Source organism: Hyperolius riggenbachi, chromosome 4, assembly GCF_040937935.1.
Source record: "Hyperolius riggenbachi isolate aHypRig1 chromosome 4, aHypRig1.pri, whole genome shotgun sequence".
Classification (NCBI taxonomy): domain Eukaryota; kingdom Metazoa; phylum Chordata; class Amphibia; order Anura; family Hyperoliidae; genus Hyperolius; species Hyperolius riggenbachi.
In genome coordinates, this window is record NC_090649.1 from 220,980,252 (window position 1) to 221,003,572 (window position 23,321).

Below are 23,321 nucleotides of genomic sequence, written 5' to 3' on the forward strand. Positions count from 1 at the left end.
TTAACAACCACCAGCTCAACACTGTGTGGGTGATCAAGCTCTAATGCATCTAAATGGTGGCATGTATAATTTCACTGTCAGCAAGTGACATGCTGTGCAGTGGACTGACGCATGAAGTGTCTGTTGAACAGATTCCTCCCGCTTAGATGCATCGGTATACCTGACAGTTCCTTGGCAGCTGTTGACACGTGGTGAATTCACTGCTATTGCCCATTTTTTTGTCATCCAGCCCAACATTTCTACTGCAACCAAAACTTTATTAGTTTGGAGAGAGCTGAGAAGGGTTAGAACATTTGTCAAACATTGCTCGCTCTCCCCATTAAAAAGATTTCCTTTACATCAATATTCATATTTGGAACACATACATCAGTAGCAAACTTACTGCTGCTATAACACTTCTCTATACTACTAAAAGGAAGTGAGGTTTCTGTTCATTGTCAAAATCTCATCTAACTTCCTGCTTTTGGTGACCCAGTCCCAACAAGGAAGTGAGTGTAAATGTTCTCAACTGGAACAAGCACTTGTTCAAACTGAACTGCCTGCAATGTTTCAAGCAAAAATAAATCATTACAGTTGGAGTTCTACACCAGATCTTTGCAGTATTTTGTTGTTTATTGTAACCACTGTAGTAGCAGTAGAGTATTATACCGTGTTAGCCATCAGTAAAAGCAAGAAGTTTTAAATCCGCATGATACCTTATACAATTCTGCTATAACTGTAAGAGGATTACAAAGGATGAGGTACAGTGCCTGAAACTGTCTCTGAATGATGACCCCAGTGGAGTATGGAAAAAACTACAAACCTTCTATAGGAAACTACAGAGATTCCTAATTCACGACAAAAAGAAAAAACTTCAGAGGCTTAGAATTGAGTGGACGCCTGGATGCACAAGCAGCAGAAAAAGAGCAACTCACAGGTGTAATGAATCTTTCCTCTTATCAGGCTACTGAAGCTGAAATGTCAGTACTCTCCAAATGCCTGTCATTCTGCCCTGCAAGACCCATAGACAGGATTGCACTCTGGATATATGGAGGAATTTTTCAGAAAGCTGCGACTCAAGGAACACTACCATGATAAAGGTGCCTGTGATACAATGGATAATGGACCAAAACGCACCAGATCTAAAAAAGAAAAAAAGATGGACCCCCAAAGAAGGAAAAAACCCGGCCCTGGACAAATGCATCAACAAATTCAGACGCAGAATCTCCGACAGGATCCTGAATAAAAGGACACTAGCCCAGAACGTAACACCACAGGAGCGACAGGCCATCAGATCCCTTAAGGAGAATAAGGACATTATTATTAAACCAGCGGATAAAGGTGGTGCCATAGTCATAATGAACACCAGTGACTACATCCAGGAGGCACAAAGACAGTTATCCAACACCACTCACTATGCCAAATTACAGCGGGACCCCACAAAAGGCTACAGCATGGCACTCAATAGGATGGTTAACAGATTGCCTGCAAACCTCAGACAACATGTAAGGACCCTTATCCCTGAAGAGCATAGAACAGCCTGCTTTTACATGCTTCCCAAGATCCACAAAGAGGGAAACCCAGGCAGGCCCATAATCTCAGGCAGCGGAAAGCTTACAGAGAACATCTCAGGGTGGCTGGAAAACATCTTGATACCTCTTGTCTGTAAAAGACCCAGCTACATACAGTACAGGATACCACCCACCTCCTGAACAATCTGACAGCCATCGGCCTAGTACCTGAGGGAACCATACTGGCCACGACGGACGTGGAGTCCCTGTAGACTAACATCCCCCATGATGATGGTGTTGCAGCCTGTCGTAAATATCTTCAGGGTCAGGGCATACCTGTAAAGCCTATTGCTGGACTGATCAAATTCATTCTCACTCGTAATTATTTCACTTTTGGACAGGACCTCTATTTACAGAAGATGGGCGTGACAATGGGTTCATGATTTGCACCACAGTATGCAAATCTCTTCATGTCCAAAATCGAAGAGGAATACCTCAATGCATGTCTCATAAAACCGATGGCCTACTTCCGCTTCATTGATGATATTTTAATCATCTGGTCCGCAAGTGAGGATGATCTTCTCCAGTTCCACAGGAACTTCAATGCCTTCCATCCTACAATCAAATTGAAACTTACCTACTCTCGCACAGAGATTAACTTTCTGGACACCACCATATACATCAAGGGTAACAACCTACAAATCTCTGTGTATCACAAACCTACAGACCGTCCCACATACTTAAGATATGACCGTTTTCATCCCAAGCACATTAAGAACTCTATAATTTACAGCCAAGCCGTAAGGTACAACCGGATTTGTTATGACAGGATGGACAGAGACAAGCACCTGGATCGCCTTAAGAACACTTTCATTAAACAAGGTTACAATCCTCCTATGGCTGAGGCCCAAATAAGGAAAGCCAACATTATCCCCAGGACTGAACTCCTGAAATATAAGAAAAACTCAGAAAGAGGACCGTGTCCCCTTGGTTGTCACCTACAACCCACACCTGGAAATCTTCAGGAGGATTGCTAAGGAATTTAATCCCATTTTACACAAGGATCACAGACTGAGAAAGATATTCCCTAAACCTCCCCTCTTGTCATATCGGCAACCACACAATCTAAAACAGATGATTGTCAGGAGTTCTTTGAATAGGCCTCAACAAAACGGAACATCACCCTGCCGGCAAAAAAGGTGTGGGACCTGCAGACACATTTACTCCACTGACAGGTTAACCACTTTTTGTCCTCTTTGACGTATTTAAACGTCAAGGAGGGCATGCGCGCTCCAGCGGCCGATCGCGTGCACGCGCGCTCCCGGCCGCGGATTAGGTAGCCCAGAAATCACTGAATCGGGCTATGGTGCCGATCACTGATTCCTCTCCCCTGCAGAAAAAGCGACAGCTTCTCTCGGAAGCTTCGCATTTTCTGAATCCTATGTCCCTCTAAGCGTACATTGTACGCTTAGAGTGACGCAATGTAAACAAACTCAAGGTTGCCATCTTGTGGCCAAAAAGTAAAACTACAACTGAAAGTAAAAAAAAAAATTAAAATGGACATATCTTTCCCTAAATGAAACACCATTTCCATCCCACCCTCCCAAAAGTACACACATAAAATGTTTAACCACTTGCCGACCGCACGCTTATACCGTGCGTCGGCAAAGTGGCAGCTGCAGGACCAGCGACGCAGTTCTGCGTCGCCGGCTGCAAGCTAATTAATCAGGAAGCAGCCGCTCGCGCGAGCGGCTGCTTCCTGTCAATTCACGGCGGGGGGCTCCGTGAATAGCCTGCGGGCCGCTGATGGCGGCTCGCAGGCTAAATGTAAACACAAGCGGAAATAATCCGCTTTGTTTACATTGTACGGCGCTGCTGCGCAGCAGCGCCGTAAGGCAGATCGGCGATCCCTGGCCAATCAGCGGCCGGGGATCGCCGCCATGTGACAGGGGACGTCCTGTCACTGGCTGCACAGGACGGATAGCGTCCTGTGCAGCCCCGATCACCGGGGATGGGACAGGTAGGAGAGGGAGGGGGGAATTTCGCCGCGGAGGGGGGCTTTGAGGTGCCCCCCCGCAACATGCCTGCAGGCAGGAGCGATCAGACCCCCCCTGCACACCGTCCCCATAGGGGGGAAAAAAGGGGGGCGATCTGATCGCTCTGCGTGCCCGCTGATCTGTGCTGGGGGCTGCAGAGCCCACCCAGCACAGATCCCATCAAACAGCGCTGGTCCTTAAGGGGGGGGGTAAAGGGTGGGTCCTCAAGTGGTTAATTAAAAAAAAAAAAAAAAAATTACAATAAAAAAAATAAACACAAATATTTACCTAAGGGTCTAAACTTTTTAAATATCTATGTAAAGATGAAATATTTCTATTTTTTGTTGTTGTTATAAGCTTCTAAATAGTGATGGATGCAAAACGGAAAAAATGCTCTTCTATTTCCAAATAAAATATTGTCGCCATACATTGTGATAGGGACATAATTTAAACGGTGAAATAACCGGGAGAAATGGGCAAATACAATACATGGGTTTTAATTATGGAGGCATGTATTATTTTAAAACTATAATGGCCGAAAACTGAGAAATGATTTTTTCCCTTTTTTTTCTTATTCTTCCTGTTAAAATGCATTTACAGTAAAGTGGCTCTTAGCAAAATGTACCCCCCAAAGAAAGCCTAATTGGTGGCGGAAAAAACAAGATATAGATCAGTTCATTGTGATAAGTAGTGATGAAGTTATAGGCTAATGAATGGGAGGTGAACATTGCTCAGATGCATAAAGTGAAAACGACTGGGAGCTTAAGTGGTTAATGATACCAGGTTCACAACAGGAGTACAGAGTACAAGGCACATTTTCCTGTGGTTCCACCAATCTGGTATATCTGATCATGTGTGCTAAATGCCCCATTGTTATGTACGTGGGAGAAATTGGACTGGTATCATCGTGATTTAAAACTTCTTATTGTAACCAGTGACCGATGTAAGAGGGGGTTGGATGATGTGCAGGTAGGAATGGACAACCCTAAGGCAAAAATGCCTGGTTTATACAAAGCTTATCTGAGTGTCCCATCTTCATGCTGGTATGTGGACAAGGCGTAACCAGATCATATTTCCCTCTGAACATTGGTTGAACTGGCCCCAGATACCATTAAAATGAGATGGTCACATGATCTTGTAAAAAATGCATGAATCAGAACACTATTATGTCAACAGCCAACTTAAAGAGAATCTGTACTCTAAAATTCTTACAATAAAAAGCATACCATTCTCTTCATTGTGTTCTCCTGGGCCCCTCTGTGCTGTTTCTGCCGCTCCCTGCTGCAATCCTGGCTTGTAATTGCCAGTTTTAGGCAGTGTTTACAAACAAAAAACATGGCTGCTAACCACTTGTGATAGGCTCAGAGAATCTCAGTCTGTGACTCGTACAGAGCCTGCAGGGGGCGTGGAGAGGGTGTGGATAGCTTCTACCTATCACAGAAGAGCAGCACATTCCTGCCTCAGCCGACAAAGCTGACAAAGGAAAGAAGATTAGATTAGATAACAGAGATATTACAGCGACTGTGCAACTAGGAAAGGCTGCAGTAAGACAGACCACATTAGAACAGGTATAGGAACTTATAGGATAAAAGAAATAAGGCTGAAAATTTTATTACAGAGTCTCTTTAAAGTAAACTCATCTGACTACTCCATGTAAGATCAGCCCATAGAGTAAATATTAAAGGGGCACTACAGCGAAAAACTGTAACATTTAAAATACATACAAATAAGAAGTACATTTCTTCCTGAGTAAAATGAGCCATAAATTACTTTTCTCCTATGTTGCTGTCATTTACAGTAGGTAGTAGAAATCTGACATTGCCGACAGGTTTTGGACCAGCCCATCTTCTCATAGGGGGGTTCTCAGGGTTTTCTTTATTTTTAAAAGCAGTTAGTGAATGGCAGTTGCTCCGTCCAACTGCCAAAATAGTGTGCAGCAAGCACAGAGGATTCCCAGCATCTTTGTATAAAGATTTTTCAGGGTATGTATTTATAAAGAATAAAGGCCCTGCTGAGAATCCCCTATGGAGGGATGGACTAGCCCAAAATCTGTCGGTAATGTCAGATTTCTACTACTTACTGTAAGTGACAGCAACATAGGAGAAAAGTAATTTATGGCTCATTTTACTCTGGAAAAAAATGTACTTCTTATTTGTATATGTTTGCACATATTTTAAATTTTACAGTTTTTCGCTGTAGTGCCCCTTTAATTATGTAACAGATAATTTCGGTTGTAATCTTTTAGTTTATATGACTGTTGGCTAGGCAGTGGGATAGAATGTAAGGATGTATTTCACTGATAATACAGTCATCAGTAATAAAAGTAGCAATAGTTCTAAAATATTACCCTTAACAGACTTATTAGTGTGTCATGACACTTTCTGACAGCTCTTTTTAAATCATATAAGTGTAATTATTACCAAATTACTTTGTTTTGCTGATTCCTGAGCACATCTACAAAAATGCCAAATCTGTAATTTGGGATTAATATAAAAAAAATCTGCAGAATATGTCCATCTGCTGAGTTGTTTGGGACATACTATTTTCTCCATGGAATGCTCCCTGTATGCAGTGCTGTTTTCCCTCAGGAGTCAAGTTATTTTCTGTCTAAGAGAATTTGACAGAGCAGAATTCCCTGTGGATGCGGTCAGTTTTAATATGCACTTGTTAAAAAAAAAATGCTCTACAGAGTTGGCATGAATTCTGTGTAGCCTTTTAGAGGAAATTTGCCTTTAGATTAAATATATAACATCGCATGTTTCCTGATACCTTATCTGGCAAATATTGCTTGCAAACTGCTAACCAAATCCTGGGTCACCGCTACAGTCCCCACATGAAGCGACTGCATTAGAGGGGTTAACCTGGTCCTACCCCATCAGAAGGCTGTTTAACCTTCCTGGCAGTAAGCCTGAGCTGAGCTCTGGCTATGCTGCGCAGGAGGATATCTCAGCCCCTGGTGGGGCGATTCGCCCCATTTAAAGTGCTGTACGCGCAGCTAGCACTTTGCTAGCCGCGCGTACAGCTTGATCGCCGATTGCCCGCACGCAGCGGCGGAAGAGGCCCCCCCCGCCAGAGCCCTGCGCTGCCCGGACCAATGAGTTCCAGGCAGCGCTAAGGGCTGGATCGGAGGCGTCTGACGTCGGCTGACGTCCATGACGTCATTCCGATCGTCCCCATGGCGACAGGAGAAGCCAAACGGGAACGCTTTATATACGCGTTCCCCTGTTTGCTATTGATGCCAGCAACGATCGCACTAGAGGGACACATGCGCCCTCTAGTGTTGTTTCATGTAGCTACCACTCTGGTAGCTTTACATGAAACAAAAAAAAAATGGATTTCTGCCTATTTTGCAGAATAAATGAACCACCAGGAGGGTTAACACAGGCAGACCCTTGGAAAGTATGAAAGGATCTGATAAGCTTGAGAATCCTCACATCCTTGCTGAACTGTACACTACTTTTTCTGGTTCTGCCTGTCATGAAGCTGAATTCTGGTTTCTGGAGTCAGGCCTGAAACACACCAGAGGAGTTTTTCTGAGCGTTTTGAGTTTTTAAATCTGCTGCTAATGTTATCCTATGTGTCTGTGCACACTGGAGCAGTGAGGTTTTGTAAAAAAACCCATAGCATTACATTGGGAAGAGGTTTTGAAACCTCTAAAAGCTCTTCCCAATGTAATGCTATGGGGTTTTTTACAAAACCTCATTGCTCCAGTGTGCACAGACACATAGGATAACATTAGCAGCAGATTTAAAAACTCAAAACGCTCAGAAAAACTCCTCTGGTGTGTTTCAGGCCTGACTCCATAATTTTGCTGTGGGCATGAAAGTAATTTTGACAAGAGACACTGGTGTGTAGTAAACTATCTGTGTTGTAGGTCTGATCAGTGGTGTAACTAAGGAGCTCAGGGCCCCAGTGTGAATTTTACATGAGGCGCCAAGCACGCTATTGATATGGAGCCCCAAACATACCAAGGACAGCTGCAGTGTCAGAGAGGTGTAATCAGAGTAAGAAAATAGCTTGTTGAGGATTACCACTATGCAATGCTCATATAGAGGTGTTCATTATCAGCAAAACACCAATAAAAAGCTAATAAGACGGATGAAGGGTAGGCCCCGTTGCGGCCTCAGCATCCCCTGTTGCTGTGCCACTGGGTCTGATAAGTCACGTGATTAGCTGTGCAGCCACTAGAAACATGGGGGGACATTTATTAAGAATGTCTGAGACAAAATATTAGTAGATTTTAGAAATCCGTGCAGAACTGTCTCAGACATCTTAAGAACTCTAACTAGATAGTGCAGATTACTTCTTAAAGGAGTCATCAGGGGGAAACGGGTAAAATAAGTGGTACTTACTGGGGGCTTCCTCCAGCTCCAAGCTCCCAGGACGTCCCTCGCCGTAGCTCTGCCCGCAGCCGTTCGCCGCAGGTCCGTCTACTGCGCCTGCGCGAGCGGCGCTGTCAATCATTGCCACGTGGGGCGGAGCGTACTGCGCAGGTGCAGTACTACTAGGCGTAGTAGGTAGGACACAAAAGGAGGAGGACCTTGCCCAAAGGCTTACAATCTAGAGGGAGAGGTAGGGACACAAGAGGTAGGGAACCAGAGTTCAGCTGTGGGTTTAGAGCAATTGTGAGGGGTGGTAGGCCAGAGTGAAAAGGTGAGTTTTGAGAGCCTTCTTGAAGGTGTTGAAGGAGGGGGCTTCCCTAATGGGTGGAGGTAGGGAGTTCCATAGTGTTGGAGCGGCTCTTGAGAAGTCCTGGAGGCGTTCATGGGACTGGGTGATGCGGGGGACGGTCAGGCGAAGATCATTGGAGGAGCGGAGTGAGCGGCTTGGTGTGTTTCTCTGAGTAAGATCAGAAATGTAGGTTGGACAGGTTTTGTGGACGGATTTGTAGGTCCGACACAATATCTTGAATCTGATTCTGGACTGGATAGGAAGCCAGTGGAGAGATTCACGGAGGGGAGCCGCCCTGGTGGAGCGATGGGAGGAGTGGATAATTCTGGCTGCCGCATTCATGATGGACTGCAGTGGGGCTATTCGGGTCATAGGGAGACCAGACAGAAGGGCATTGCAGTAGTCGAGGCGGGAAATTATGAGGGCATGGATGAGGAGTTTGGTGGTGGCAGAGGTCAGGAAAAAGCGAATCTTACAGATGTTACGAAAGTGGAAGTTGCAGGACTTTGTGAGGTTTTGGATGTGGTGAGTGAAGGAGAGTGCGGAGAATAGGAGGCGTTTCTCAGACAGTGCCCTGTGTCAGGGAAATTGCTGTTGCTGTGGTATCCAATATATGCAGTATTGATACAGAAAAGAGAAGTTATAATAGTATAAATATAATATTTTACGGTAGATTTTTAGGTTAACTGACAAGATATAATGTAAATAAGTATATGATATAAATGTGTTAGAACTGAAACAGTGGATCAGTGCCCAGTACTGAAGGGTTAAGCACAGAACAGCTTCACAGGACACCTGGCAGCAGGGGGAGGAGAACTCCACAAATCATGTCTAGCACAAGCTGTGTAGAAGTGCTAATAAGCACTTCTTAATCTGCAGCAGTTTAGGAATGGATTTGCACTTTTCTTAAAGAAAACCTGTACTGAAAAAAAGTTCCCCTGGGGGGTACTCACCTCAGTAGGGGGAAGCCTCTGGACCCTATCGAGGCTTCCCCCGTCCTCCTGTGTCCCACGGAGGTCTCGCTGCAGCCCCCGAGTTGAGTACCCCCAGGGGAGTTTTTTTCATTACAGAATTTCTTTAACTGCATTGCAGTTCTAGAAATTCATGCTAAGCTGCCCCCTATTTAGTAGAATTTAGGAATGTACTTATTACCATGCATAACTGTTCCTCCTGCTGGTTAGTACTGTTTAAGAAGAAAAACCTGTTGGTAATGCTTTGATAAATCTGGCTCATAAAGTGTAAGGGAGCAGGATATTTACCTGAGAAAGTAGATGATTGCTCAGGCATCTTCAGAAAAAACATGGGCAGATTAGTGCTCCACAAATACCTAGAAGCACATATACAGTATATCATGTAGTTAGCATAGTCCTTATAGTATAAATCATGGTGTGTTCTGCTGAAGGAAGCTGCAGGACAGAAGATGGTCAGTGAGATGCAGATAATACCAGCTTGTATGTAAACAGCTTGGGCCATTCACATGCACATCCTGTCAATACTGATACCTATCTGCATAACAATTCCAGGTACATGTGAGTCACAGTTTAGATGTTTTTGTGCTTTACTTGCTTTCTGAGAACATCTAGCCTAGGCTTGTACTGTAGATTCTGGCTGTGCTCCAGCATGCATTCATGTACCGATGTAATGTCTTGTGGCACTACACAAGTTCTTTCATCCTGCCATGCTTGCAGCAATGTAATGACATCCTGTAAGTGTGCGGGAAGCAGATTTTGTGGTCTGAGCTTTTTTCACTAGAAATCAGTGATTAAAGCTGGAAATTGACTGCAATATGAACAGTCATTGCTGCCTCCTTTTGTGCTGATCATCTGCTTTTAGAGCAGAAGTCCAGGAACAATTTGTTATAGGCAATTAATAGAACACTGCTTTAACCACTTCGGTACCAGCACCCTCTGCCCCCTTAAGGACCAGAGGGTGCTGGTACTGTAAACCGCCGCTTCCCGACGAATCGCCGCTAAAATCCACCGCTCCCGACGGTCACGCCTCTCTGTCCCCGCCGCAGGCTGCTCTCTCCGCCGACGCTATGACGGCAGAGCGCTGTGCGCCGGTCAGGAGCCGCTTTCATTGGCTCCTGACCCTGTCACTCAATGTAAGCCAATGGGAACGCCTTACAGGAAAACTGCTCCTGCCCGGCTCACCGTGCTCTGCCGTCTGAGGCGGCAAGGCAGCACATTGTGGCGGGGACGGGCGGAGGCGCGCAGTGAATGGGATGTAGAGTTTATGTCCGGTCAGAACCGCAGCGCCACCCGCCCGCCGTAGATTTAAACTGCGTCGGTCCGCAGGTAGTTAAATATGGATGAAAAGTTTTGTAAATAAAAATAAATAGTACTTGCCCTACAATAAAATCCTCAATCCACCATTTCATCCATGTGGAGTTTCTGATAACAGCCTGCTCATACTCCACTGTCACTCACATGGGCATATTACCAGTTGAGTCCATGACTCCTCACAGAATGACAGCCCATCATTGCTTCAGAGTACCTTGACACTGACACATTGCGTCAGACAATATAGCTGCCACAATGCAATTATATTGTAATGGTAAAGTCCCATTGGCATGTTAGCACAATAGTGCAGCATTATTTCTCAGACTAATGCAAGGCATGCTGTGCATCACAGGACAAGGTGCACATTTACATTAGAGGTGAAGCATACGTTTTATGTACTTTGTGCTCTACTGTATGCCTTGCAGCGCATGTTTAATGTGCAATGTGACTTTTCCCCTCTGTTGCTTTGCAATCCTGTCTTTCCGGGATGTGTAACGCAATGCCCCAGTGTGCAAGTCGCCTCAGACCTGCTGGAAGGACACGAGCAGGCAGTTGGAGAATGCTGAGGAGAACAAGTGAAACAGATATTGGCCTCAATTCACTAAGATCATGCTGGAGATAAGGCAAGAGAAAACTTACCTCCACACAGTGAGAAAGTTAACTTATCTCTTCATTCCTTAAAGTGGACCCAAATTAAAAATACAAGATTTCAGAAATAAAATGTATTTTCTAAATGATAATAATAAATAGCAGCCTTTTTTCAGCTGCATGATGACAAATCTAAAATATTTTACATTTATTGGAGAAACCCCTCCCTTCCTTTCATATTGCCGGGACAGAATCCGGCAAAATGCTGAAGTAGGTAGTGTCCGGCAATGGAGGAATTGCTAATGGCTGCCACCTGTATAACCCAAGTTATGCAAAGAGAAGGGTGAAAAGCATGCACTGAAATGCTCACAGGCTTGAAGGAGTGTTTATTATCTTTGTATGTGTCAGAGTGGTGCAACTAAATATTTTGAATTAAAAAAATGTTTGGTTTGGGTCCGCTTTAAGTTACCTCCTCTGTAGTTATTTTCACATGCAGTTAATTTACAGCCTGTCTTCTCTGCTCTTCCATCTTGGTCTGGCATAATGGTGCAAACGACAATGCCAAGTACAAACTACAGAGGGTCATCAGGACGGCGGAGAGGATCATTGGGAGACCCCTCCCTTCACTTGCCCACCTACACAACACAAGGCTGCGATCTAGGGCACTGAGGATCGCAAACGACCTTTCCGACTCAGGCCACCGCTATTTTAATCTGCTCCCATTGGGCCGGAGGCTTCGAGCCATCTCAACAAGGACTGCTAGACACATGAACTCATTCTTCCCCTCGGCTGTCAGCCTTCTTAACTCCCTCCAAATACTCCTATCAGCACTCCCACCTCCATCAAGGTCCACAGGCTGAGCTGTGACACTGCCGATCAATTGACCAACCCCCAGGTCTGACTAACTCTATGTAGGACTGGATCTGTGTGTGGACAGAATTCACAGGATGATCTGCTATGTATGAACAATGTTAATGGTTATTGTTCCTCTGCTTGATGTCCTTTGCATGCTTGTGATCCTATTATGTATATCTTGTTCCTGAGCTATGTATTGTGCCAAATCCAATTCCGGGCATAACCCCGTTATGCTTGGCGAAATAAACTATTCTGATTCTGGGGGTCTTTAACGTTAGAATTCTGGAGTTATTTTAAGGATTGAAGAGTTAACTTAAAGACAGAGTTAACTTTAGGTTTACCTGAGGTAAAATGTTTCCTGAATACTACATGCCTCATCACCATGGTGATAACTCTAGAAACGTTAACCTTCTTGGCGGTAACCCCGAGCTCGGGGTAAGCCGCCGTGGAGGATTTCTAAGGCCCTGCTGGGCCGATTTTCATAATTTTTTTTTTTTTTTTTTTTTTTTTTTTAGAGCAGGCAGCAAGCAATTTGCTTGCTGCGTGTTCGGGTCGACCGCGATACAGGGCCCCCCCCCCCCCCTCATACCCCTTGCGCAGCCTGGCCAATCGGCATGGATCGGGACTCCCTGTGACGTCACTCCGTTCGTCGCCATGGCGACGGGGGAAGCCCGGAAGGAAATCCTGTTTACAACGGGATTTCCGGATGGGCTTGATCGCCGGCGGCAATCGGAGGGGTGGGAGGGAGGCCGCAGGGAGGGGGGAATCATGTAGCTAGGCTAGCTACATGATAGATAAAAAAAATTAGGCTTAAAAAACCTCCCACGGCCGCGCAGCCGCAGAACAATTAACTGCCAGGTGGATTAAAGACAGGAGATAAGCTTAGTGAACTGAGGCCATTTTTGGCCTTTTTTATTTTTCAGAAGCGGCAACTTTTTGACTTTAGTTTTTCATGCCTAATTCATATAAAAAGGTATTCTATTAAATGCATGTAAAATCTGTGCATGAACTTGGGCTCTTAGGGTGAAAGCAGGTGAAATGGGCATCGCTATAGGTTCTACAGCCAGTAATTTGGACTCAGGCAGCACTGGACATAACAGCGGCGGGAGAGCACCGGCGTGCGATAAAATCCAATGTAATAGCAGAAGATGAGTTCTGTCCAAACAGGGTCATTACACCTCAATCTCAGTGGGTGTATTCACTAATCTGCAGGACAGTTGCCTTGTGCAAGGAGTGGACAATAATTTTTAGTGTTAATCCCAACAGTAAGGTAGAGTGCGTTGCAAAATTGGCTTGGCATGATGCACATTACACAGGAAACACACGTTACGCTGGTACCGCACACTACGCTACTTGTGTAGAGCAGGGTACCCTGATAACATGCGTTACCTAGGTAATGCGGGTCACGCTAATTGTCTAACGTGCACTACATTACTGTCAGGAATACCTATAAAATCACTGTACACTCCCTGCACGCAGCAGCTTTACAATAGATTTGTGAATACACCCCATTATTGCTAGTTATTGCTAGTAATTTATGTCTAAGTTACTATAGAAAATGTGCTGAATAAGAACATGCCTACCATGGTGCAAATCAGACCTGAAGACTGAGAAGAATATTGCCCCAAAGTCACACTATGCAGTACATTCTGCAGTACTTTAGCCTACTTGGCAGGGCAGCTAGCTGTCACCTGAAGTCAGGTCACGCTGAGCTAGTGAAATTCCTGGTCGATGATTGCGGCACAACACGCTGGCAGGGGAAACTGGCTTATGTGTCAAGGGTTTGGTGAAAGTGTAACTTCTAATATATGGAAGGTTGATGAATCACATGCCCGATTCCAGGTAATTCAGGATTGCTGTTTGTAATAGCTGGAAAGCATATTAAGTCATAAAATATATGAATATTAGCTGTAATGTTGCTCTGTGGTGATAGACTAAAGATGCAGTATGAAGCGTCATTGTTTTCCTCAGACATTCAGCCATGTGCAGAGAAGTCCCTGTTTTTTAAAGCAAACCTGAACTGAAAAGTAAAAGTCAAAATGAACATTCTGGTAAACAAGCTGACACATTATTGCAGTCAAGCGGTTCTGGAGGTACCGTATGTTTAGCTTTCAGGGACAACAAATGGACAATTTGCATATTCAGCAGTGATGCATTGTGGTAGACCTTATAAGCTTACTCCAACCTAAATCGCAAATCCCTCCTGTTTTAAGAAGGCAAATTTCTACTTTGCATAGTGTTTCGGTATGAAGGCTTTTTGATCCTTTGTAGCCCCTTACACACTCCTAGGAGTTCTGGTTCACCATGAGCTTGCTAGGCAATCTGTAAACATAAACACCGTCATACTGACCTCCTGCATAGTCTGCATATCAATCTCATTCTTTCTCCTGTGTCCTGTTTGTCCATGGTGATCAGTGGAATTCTGAATCCTCCATTTTTAAAAATGGTGATGACCCCGTAACAGCTTCCGGGTCAATATGCTGTTAACAAGAAACATTGCTTTAGCCATAGAGAAACATGGAGATTTCTTTGCCCATCATTGTACTATAACTGACAGTTATAACTGACAGCAACTATTAAACTATTATAGTGAAAAAGGGGCTCTAAGCCTTTCAGCTTCCTAAGAGAAAAGTGGAAGGAATCTTTGTTAGAAGAGAAGGGGGAGCTACTTAGGGGGAGCTTACAGTGAGGTAAGTGTGTAATATTCATTTGCAGGTACATCATGTGTTTAAACTTTACTCCACTCAGGTTCACTTTATATTCCTGTGCACCTGACTGGATTTGTGAAAAGAACACTGTGGAACTTTACTGTTTTTCATTACATATGCCCTTTAGTAAATTATTACTCACATCCGATCCTTTACTACAGTAACTATCAAAACCGGTGGAAAGAATACAGTAGAAAAAATGAAGTGATTACCAAAAACAACCAATCAGGTTTCAGCTAAACCAAGTAAAATTATTTGAAATAAACACATTATGAACTGCAAATGAATATTACTTACTTAATTACTTAATAATAATAATAACAATACTTACCTCGCCCTCAGTTTCTCTCAGAGGCTCACCATTTTCTTCTAACAAGGATCCCTTCTGGTTCTGACAAGATAATTGTAGCTTAAAGGACAACTGATGTGCAAGGTAATGTCAGTCTTTCCCTATAGCTGAAGTGGGTGGTATTACAGTTTAAACGTGTGCTGACCCGTAAGCTGTTATGGGGTAATGGCCATTTTTAAAATGGACGCTGGGGAATTCCATTGATCACAGTGGAAAAACAGGACGCAGGAGAGGAGAAAAAGATTGAGGAGTAAACTACACTGGAGGTAGGTATGACTTATTTTGACTTTTAATTTTTACTTCAGGTTTACTTTAATCTTTAATGGGTTAAACTTAGACACAAGGTCCAAGTTAGAGTAGTTAGTTATGAATTAAAATGATGCATATGGAAAGAATGGTTGTTTGGTATAGATCAGTAGCAAAAGTTAGTGTTAGGCTGGTTTTATAGCATGTTGAGGTGAAAGATTATACCCAATGGACCCGATCCAATTTACTTTTTCTTCGAAGTTTTCTCCTAGGAGATAATTTTTCATCATCTGTTTTAAATAACTTCTCAGCCCTCTGAGTATTTTCTTTCTTGCTGGTGGCTTTAAAGAGAACCAGATATGAAGAGCATAACAGATTTATACATACCTGTGGTTTCCTCTAGCCTGAACAACCTGGATCGCTCCCACACCGCCTTTCTCTGCTGCCTCTATCCGCCGGTACCGGATCCCGTCATTTCAGCCAGTCGACGCAAGCGCAGTGTGCTCCCTCCGTACTTCACAGGCGCATGCGTAAAGAGCTGGAGGGAGCCCCTGCGCATGCGGAAGACTGGTCATGTCTGGCGGAAGTGACGGGACCCGTTACTGGCGATAGAGGCAGCAGAGGACGGCGGCATGGGAGCAATCCATGCGGATGGGGCTGGAGGAAACCCCAAGTATGTATAAAATCTTTTCATTTTTTTAGCTAGTCTTCGTCTCTATTGTTTTAATATTTTTTTTCAATCATGTAGCTAGCCTAGTGCTAGCTACATGATGCCTCCCTCCCTTCCGCATCCCTCCCACCCCTCCGATCGCCGTCGGCGCTGTTAGCCGTAAGGAAATCCCATTCTGAACGGGTTTTCCTTTAGGGCTTCCCCCGTCGCCATGGCGACGGTCGTGATGATGTCATCGACGTCGTGACGTCATCCGGAGTCCCGATCCACCCCTCAGCGCTGCCTGGCACTGATTGGCCAGGCTGCGCAGGGGTCTCGGGAGGGGGGGAGGCTCTTACGCGGCGGGTAGCGGCGCATCGGCGGCGATCGTCTACAACCGAGGTTCTCAACATGTGGTACGCGTACCCCAGGGGGTACTTCTGAGGATTCTAGGGGATACTCGGGCATGATATACTTAACCAAGAATAACCAATTTAGAGTTTTAGAAAATTATACATCTTATTTAAACAACACCAAATAAGTATTTTAGTTAAATAAAAGCAATAGTAAATGCTTGGAATTAGTTTCAAACCAATTATCATGTACTATGATTAAATATATATTTGTCAAGGGGTACTTGTGATAATGTTTACTTTGCTAGGGGGTACTTGGTAAGTACAGGGTTTTAAAAGGGGTACATGCCAATAAAATGTTGAGAAACACTGGTCTACAACACTCAGCAAGCAAAGTGCTTGCTGCGTGTTTAAAAAAAAAAAATTATGAAAATCGGCCCAGCGGGGCCTGAGCGGCGTCCTTTGGCGGTAATGGACGTAATAACTTGTCCATACCGCTAAGGAGGTTAAAGGCATTTTATTGATAAGGTGTGAAAATATCATCTAGGAGAAAGCTTGAAGAAAAGTGAATTTAATCAGGGCCAATGTCTTGGATTTAGATGAAGCAACATCAGGGCAGCAGCTTTGAATCAGTATGTGCACAGTGTTTAGTCTGGGATGGAGGCACCAAAGTACAAAAGTTCAAGTGGCCAGTCACACATTCAGCCTCTGGACTGAAATGTCTGTCTCCCCAGGATTGTCTGAAGCCCCATACACACTTGCAAACTAGGCTCAACTAGGATCATTTGAGATGGTTTCAAGTGCCTTTTCCAAGTATGTCCAGGTGTTCCCTGATGTCCGCCAACAATATCATGCCCTGTTACTATTGTTATGTACCTCTGTAAGCACCAGTAACACTCCCATTTTTCCTCTTCCGCTCTCCTTTTTTTGCAGGGAGCCAGGCAGCGGGTCTTTACAGCTATCATTCAAAAACTGACAATCAAAACAATCTGTAAGGATTGTTTCTAATGACAAGTGTTTAAAGTGTACATGGGCCATTAGTGTAATTTCTATGGTTCCTCTGGTACCAAGCACATCGTAGATGGTACATGCCTGTACAGGTATCCTCCGCAGCCTCATTCACCCTTTACCTGTAAATGGAGCACTCCCCATCTACCACACTACCAAGTGCTGTGCAGCACCAAGCTTCAGTATTTGTCAATAAAGCAAACATTCATGTTTTTAATACTTCTGATGTGTAAATCGCAGAATTTTTTTAATAAAGGTTATATAATTCTTGTTTCAGGCAATGTAGTCTGAATACATATTTTTTATCGATACATGAAACTCACTGACCTACACTGATCTTTTCTAGCTGGTAACAGGAGTATGGGAAGGAGGATACAACTTTTTCTGCCAAGACACCCATAGTGGAGGGGAAGCCGATATGAAGGTAAGAAAACATGTCTTATACCTTTAGAAACAATTAGCCCTGCCACCAAATTATGCCACCAATACCCTAACATAGCAAGTCATATGTGTACCATAATGTCACCCAATGGCCTGCAAAAGCCTGCAGCACTACCCAGAAGCCAGCAAATGACTGCTTTCTGGCTTTCATGTGGAAGATTGGTGCCAGAACTGCTATTCTATATGCAGGCCACCAATATATAAAGATGAAGCTGACTGCATCTATAATACATTTTGTGTGTGGTGGGGGGCAGTAAAAAAAGCCTCAGGGGGCCCCATTCAGCCCACAGGCCTTAGTTTGAGGACCACTGATGTAGAGGAATGTCAAAATTCACAAGCAATTCATTATGGCCACTGATCCCCCTGCTGCTCCTCCCCCGCCCACTCACACATCGATTTCCCAACATGTCTAGTCACACTTTCCATCAATAGACTGCCTGAAATCAAATAAAATTAGATCAGTATGATATGTTGAGGGGAACTAATTTCCAGCAGATTTGATAGAGGGGAATGAATCATTCAGAAAAATCTATACGTGTATGCCTAGCTTAGCCTCACATAACCATGCATGCACAGAACTTTCACTAAGGCTATGTTCACAGTGGCCGTTAGGTTGCCTATAACAACAGGAACACCATGGGACAGAAAAGAGGCTCTGCATGTTACCCACGTGTTGCATCGCATACAGTCCATGAAAAGAATGCTTCACTTTTACTGTTAACCCGTGCATTTTGCGGTAACACACTGCATGCAACCCACCTGCCACACTGAATGACGCATAGGTGGAGCATTGCAGTGTGGAAAGCCACATTACAAAGAGGCTGTTATGCTCGCCCGCAACACACCACTGTGAACGTAGCCTTATGCTGCGTACAGACTGGCGACTACGGTCATTTGAAACAGCTCATTAACGATCGTTCTGCCGACAATCGGGGGAAAAAACTTTACCCAACGATCATTAATACGAACGACAAAAGAACAACATCGGGAAGATGGAAATATCGAACCGGACGGATCGTATCTACCGACAATTGTTTCAAAACTATAGTGTGTACAGTTATCTGCCGAGAACGATCGTTACAAGGGCCAATACGCCTGCGTTGGATTCTGCCCAGCTTCCGTACTTCCTGTGTAGCGCGACCCATAAAGATTGTTACATTACAAATTTCAAATAAACTTTGTTCTCAAGTTAACTATCATATATTTTTATCAATTGTAACCCCATGTTAGTGTTTTTTTTTTTTTTTAATTTTATATAAATATGTACGCAACATTTCCCTCTGATCGTTCTTTTATGCGAGAACGAACGTTAAAATGTGTATGATGATCGCTGCATCCCATCGTTGCATTCCAATCTTTCCAATATCGTTCGTCTGGTAACTATCGTTCCTTGCAAACGATAGTTATCGCAAGTGTGTACGTAGCATAACTGAAAGCCATGGTTTCTCAATGACTTATGATTTTAGACTACAGGTATGCTTTCAATTACTGGTTTGCCTACTTTACTTTTATATATGGTAAATCAGTTTCAACACAATAGCCTTCTACTTTAATTGTGATATCATCTGTCTTGTCATGTGGTATTTATCAATTTAAACATTTAACCACATCCCATGTTGCTAATATGTGGTTTTATGGCTTAATATTTTTCTCTATGTGTTTGTCCCAAATAAAATATATTTACTGGCTGAATATTAAGAGAATAAAGAATTGAGCTAACTGAATGTAGTTAGTCATCTGTCAGCATGTAGCTCCCTTCAGGATAGATGGAGCAGAAACCCTGCCAGAAGCAAATTACCTTGTTGTTTAGCAACCAACACTACTTAAATCATCAGATAACAGAGGAAGATGTATACATGCAGCCAACAAGTAAAAACAGCCAAAGCTGTAGGGGAAATTATGGCTGTGTTAACTGATAAAATCTAGTTTTTCTTCAATGTTTCTTCTCAGATTAATTTTGGTTTTGTGACAGGGCTGTGGAGTCGGTACAAAAATCCACCGACTCCGACTCCTCAGTTTAGGATTCCTCCGACTCCTCGACTCAGACTCCTCTAATTTGCCTATTACAATCTTGATTGAAAGTATGTAACATGAAATTCGTCACTTAAAGGGAACCTGTACTGAGTAAAATTATTGAAAATAAAACACATGAGGTAACTTCAAATGAACATTACATAGTTACCTTGCCATCAGTTCCTCTCAGAAGCTCACCATTTTCTTCTGACAATGATCCATTCCAGTTCTGACAACATTTTGTCAGAACTGAAATATACCAGTTGCTGTCAGTTATATATCAGTTGCTGTCAGTTACAGCTAAGAGGAGAACTGATGTGTCCATGTTTCCCTATGGCTCAAGTGGGTGATACTACAGTTTAACAGTGTGCTGACCAGGAAGCTGTTATAGGGTAATGGCCATTTTTCAAAATGGAGGACGGAGAATTCCATTGATCAGTGGACAAACAGGACGCAGGAAAGGAGAAAGAGATTGAGAAGTAGACTACACAGGCGTTAAGTATGACTTGTGTATGGTTATTTTGACTTTTAATTTTCAATTCAGGTTTTCTTTAACTGCCAAAGCTAAGGAATTTTACAAGACAACTGAAGTGAGAAGGATATGTAGACTGCTATATTTATTCCCTTTAGACTAAAACTAGTCCTTGGTAAGTGTACTTGTAAAAGGTACAGACCGGAACAAAGACCATCTATCAGGCCCTAGGCAATATAACTGTGGGTATATGTAAGAATGATATGCAGGTACTCTGCAGGGGAAGGAGGAGATTCTTCCTCTATTACACATTCTTCATGCACAATCTGAACCAGGTTTATGGGTGATAAACACCTCTGTGTTCAATGTGCACAACATTCTCAGTGGATTCCCTGCAGCTCTGTGGGGAGTGCATATGTAGAATATAGTACAACTGTGTAACAAAGTAAACCTGAGACACGCATGTACACACTCCGCCGCCAGGAGCACACTACACCTGTGCAGGTGCAGAATGTTCCTGGCTGTGGGCGGACTGCGCTGACTGGCTGAATTACCGGGACTCATTGCAGAAGTTCCAGGTGATGGAGGACAGCGAGGGACTGATTAGCCTGAAGGGGGGTGGAGGAACCCCAGGTATGTATAAAATGTTTCTTTTCATACTTCTCAGGTACCCTTTAATTTGAAGTCACCAAACCAAATTTTAACAACATATCAAATTATTTGATTTCATGAGCAAAGAGTGCATATATTTGCATAAATCAGCATCAACGCAGAATTATTTCCATCTCATTGACCATCTCTATTAGTGACACAGCTACACATCAGGTTTTATTCTTACAGCATATATGTTATTTAGTATATATATAAGAGATTCCTGTGTACACATCATATATATAGTCTCAATCAGATGTGTATATCTGACTTTAAAAATACGGGGACTGCTTTATTGAAGCAGCACAAGTAACTATTTTTGATTGGTTTATTTCATTTTTGTGGACTAAGCACAGCTATTACTGTATATATAAATTATTTATAATGACTATTATCTGAGAAATAGAACATTTTATCATATTTTCTATTTTAATTGCAGTTACTAATTCATTAGGAGTCGGAGTCGGTGCATTTTTCCCGACTCCGACTCCAGGGACCCAAAATTGCTCCGACTCCACAGCCCTGTTTTGTGAATGGTGTTTCTATATTACTTGTTATATCCTTACAAAATTGATCAATATAAGGGCCAGTTCACACTGGCTATAAAAAACGGTCTGCTTGCATTCATAACAGAACAGATGCGAACAAATCCAATGTTAACCAGTGGATCCGTTCACATTGGTCCGTTTGAATGGATGCGTTCATGCACTGAACGGAGCACAAGTTTGGTGCTGCAGCAATTTATCCAGACCGCGTAGCCCAGTGGAACGGAAATGGACGCTGAAGCACTGCATTGAGGAATGGACCCACGTAGGTGATTGGGGGGGGGGGGGGGAGTGTAATATGGGAAAACAGAAGTGAACAGTACCAAAATCGATTCCGTTTCACTTAAAAACTGAAGCTGTTCTGGGTAGAAGGGCATAATGAAATACTCACCGCGCCTCCCGTTCCCCTCCATCCCCGCCGCTCTCCTCCATTCCGTCCCATTTTCTTGAGCGACTTCGGCAATTCCAAACCCGGACATACTGTGCCGCACATGTGCAGTATGTCCATTCTGCTCCCCTGTGGCTGTGTAGTGATGCACGGTGAGTATTTGATTATGCCCCCCTACCCAGTACAGCTTCAGTTTATACCAGATGCTTTCGCATTTGGTATCCTTTAAGTGCCAGTGTGAACCGGCCCTAAGTCACATCCACTCAAAACATTTTAGTTCTGGAAGAACTAGGGGCGATTTGCTGCCTTTCCCCGCGTGCAAATTCATACTGGAAAGCACAGCCTATTGAAATCAATCACTTTCACTATCTATTGAATCAAGTCCAATTCACATGTGAGGAAAAAAAAAATAGGTGGCGTGCAGCAAAAGAAAAAATGGGTCATGCATGCAAACGGCAAATTGTCAGTGCTTTTCTGTTCCAATGCTCGGTTGTTACATTTGTAGTTTATTTTTACAAACACTAATCCTAGTATTTTTGACAGATTGTCCGAGTCCTATGGTGGTACTATTTCTCCAAACTTATTGAATTCATGGATACATTCTTCTTTATTCTACGCAAGAACAACCACCAAATCACCGTCCTACATGTTTACCATCACGCTTCTATGCTCAACATATGGTGGTTTGTTATGAACTGGGTACCTTGTGGACACTGTAAGTAAATTTTGTTGAGAGCTTTAGTTTTGAGTAATGTTTAGTACTATTATGACTACTTTAAAGACCATTCTACACTTCACAAACTTTAATTTGCACGTGTCAAGCCAGCAAATACCTATAACTGGCCTGCCATCTGCAGAGTAGCCCCTAGACACTGCCTGCAGCCTTGTTTCAGCTGACAAACTTTCTCTGGGAGTGTGCCAATGCTTTAGTGGCTGTTGCTATGGTTATGTGATACTTGCCCAATGCTTAACCACTTCAGCCCCAAAGGTTTATATCTCCCTAGTTACCAGGCCACTTTTTACAATTCGGCACTTCACAACTTAAACGGTTGATTGCTCGGTCATACAACTTGGCACCTAAATGAATTTTTCCTCCTTTTCTTCTCACAAATAGAGCTTTCTTTTGGTGGTATTTGATTGCTGCTGCTATTTTTAGTTTCTAATTTATTAATCAAAAGCCCCTAAATTGTGTAAAAAAAAAAAAATGGATATAAGTTAATTGGCTTTTCCCCTAAATTGGCCCTAGACTAAAGGTGCATACACACATCAGACCATAGTATTTGGAAAATGAAAGATCAGACCAATTGTACCCCCTTCCATGTAGTATGAGAGCCATACCTACACAGTCTATTCTATTGAGATGAACTCCCCATCAGATAGAAATCTTTGCAAGATGCTGCACACAAAGATGCTGTACACATTCAAAAGATCTGTTCCTGCAAAAGATCCGTTCCTGCAAAATGCATTCATAGTCTATGATATCTGCAGATCCTCATACACACCTTGTTTAACAGACATTCATCTGCAGATCTGAAGATCCATCCTGGTGGGTCTAATCTGCAGATAAATGTCTGTT

At 43.4% G+C, this 23,321-nt stretch overlaps 1 protein-coding gene across 3 annotated transcripts in view; it reads left to right on the plus strand.

Moving 5' to 3' along the window:
- ELOVL5 (ELOVL fatty acid elongase 5) overlaps nucleotides 1–23,321 on the plus strand; it is a 107,843-nt gene that overhangs the window by 69,553 nt on the left and 14,969 nt on the right. For all 3 annotated transcript variants that reach the window (XM_068281362.1, XM_068281363.1, XM_068281364.1), the window contains exons 4-5: nucleotides 17,582–17,659; nucleotides 22,289–22,460. In XM_068281362.1, the coding sequence (XP_068137463.1) occupies nucleotides 17,582–17,659; nucleotides 22,289–22,460 (250 nt within the window). The remainder of the gene's footprint in view (nucleotides 1–17,581; nucleotides 17,660–22,288; nucleotides 22,461–23,321) is intronic.